Source organism: Octopus bimaculoides, chromosome 9 (genome assembly GCF_001194135.2).
Source record: "Octopus bimaculoides isolate UCB-OBI-ISO-001 chromosome 9, ASM119413v2, whole genome shotgun sequence".
In the NCBI taxonomy this organism is placed as follows: domain Eukaryota; kingdom Metazoa; phylum Mollusca; class Cephalopoda; order Octopoda; family Octopodidae; genus Octopus; species Octopus bimaculoides.
The window spans coordinates 17,604,227-17,606,057 of record NC_068989.1 but is presented as its reverse complement, the minus strand read 5'-3'; the positions used below and the strand labels follow the sequence as shown (position 1 = coordinate 17,606,057).

Sequence of the window (1,831 nt, the reverse complement as noted above, 5' to 3'; positions counted from 1 at the left end):
AACTCATTGGAGTGTAGTGTATCGTTCTCCGTATCTTCTTCTGCAAGTAGTAATTGAAAAAGTTGATGAGGGTTTTGCCAAAAAGGAAAGAGTCTGCTTGCGCTCTTTTCAATCTATTCAACATACTATCTCTTTTACCACAACTACTTAGCAGAGGAGAACTCCCTACCCTTCCCAAATAAAATGACCAAGTATTGTTGACTCACAATGAAGTTAGCAATGCTCGGACACAGAACGAGTTTGCGGAATGGTTTCGTCGCTCTGGACACATTTTGTTGGAAACACTTCTGTACTTTATTCTGACTCGGTACAACTGAACCGGAGATTTCTAAATGTTGTTCTTTGAAACCAAATTTTCCGTAATAAACTTTTCAGCAACAACAGCAACAACATCAAAAACAAAATAAATATTGTATAATTGCATGTCTGATTTTATTTATCTTTCGTCTTTATATTTACTTTAGAAGGTTTCGTTCATTTTGTTTACATTAAAACTATAAACCTCCTACACATTTTTAAATTACTTTGATACTAGACTTTACAACAGAAAAATTTCTTTTCAATCATTTCCCTTCCACACCTTCATCCATGTTTTTGTAATTGTTGTTGTCATCGTTGTCACCGTCACCGTTAGTGCTGGTATGCTTTTTCTCTTTATCCCCTCCTTTTTCGTATTCTTACCAATATAGTGCCTAGACTGGTACGATAAGAAAAACAAATATCTACAGATCCATTTTCATTGGTCACCTGTGCGACGTTCAAACCCATACAACTTTGTGTAAACTTTGGCATACGCTATTGTTCCCACTGACCATATCCTATAAATACTGGGCTTTCTCGCGTTGCCTACCAGAATTGCCTTGCTTGTTCATTTTTACACCGGAGCTGCCTGAGATTTTGAGTCGCTGTTCAATACGTCGACTAGCGTCGCCTTTGAAGGGACGAGTGGATTAGTGATATTTATATATATACACCATACATCTAAAAGCTCATAAGACAATTCTTAATAAGGCAATCAGTATGCTTCAATTAACCGGTAGATTCCTGCTCTGCGCTTTTCTTGCTACAATAATTTCTGTAAGTATTCTGTCTTGGATTCCTTGCAAACCGAACACCCTCGCGCACGTGCGCAAACACACACACACACACACACACACACGCACACACACACACACGCACGTACGCACGCACGCACGCACGCACACACACACACACACACACACACACACACACACACACGCACAGATACTGTATAATACATATTTAGACGCATGTGTGTCTACATACATCTTTATGCGTATAAGTATGTTTGTATGAGCTTGCATGCATGTGTATGCATGAATATATATATATATACATACATACACATACGTACATATGTAATATCTACATACATACATACACACACACATACGAGTATGCATATATATGTATATATGTGTGTATATATTTACATATATGTGTATATATGCATATATTTATATTCATACATATAATACATATTTAGACGCATGTGTGTCTTTGTAGTGGAGGCGCAATGGCCCAGTGGTTAGGGCAGCGGACTCGCGGTCATAGGATCGCGGTTTCGATTCCCAGACCGGGCGTTGTGAGTGTTTATTGAGCGAAAGCACCTAAAGCTCCACGAGGCTCCGTCAGGGGATGGTAGTGAACCCTGCTGTACTCTTTCACCACAACTTTCTCTCACTCTTACTTCCTGTTTCTGTTGTGCCTGTAATTCAAAGGGTCAGCCTTGTCACACTGTGTCGTGCTGAATATCCCCGAGAACTACGTTAAGGGTACACGTGTCTGTGGAGTGCTCAACCATTTGCAC

General features: G+C 39.7%; 1 protein-coding gene across 3 annotated transcripts in view; it reads left to right on the top strand.

Annotated features, from left to right (window-relative positions):
* Positions 1–1,831, top strand: part of LOC128248701 (fibropellin-1-like) — a 51,140-nt gene that overhangs the window by 31,095 nt on the left and 18,214 nt on the right. The window contains exon 1 of one of the 3 annotated variants that reach the window (XM_052970457.1): positions 868–1,077. The exons of the other annotated variants lie outside the window; for them this stretch is intronic. Coding sequence (XP_052826417.1) covers positions 1,021–1,077 — 57 coding nt within the window. The 5' untranslated portion in view covers positions 868–1,020. Of the gene's footprint in view, positions 1–867; positions 1,078–1,831 lie in introns of those variants that run through there. 3 annotated transcript variants of the gene reach the window in all.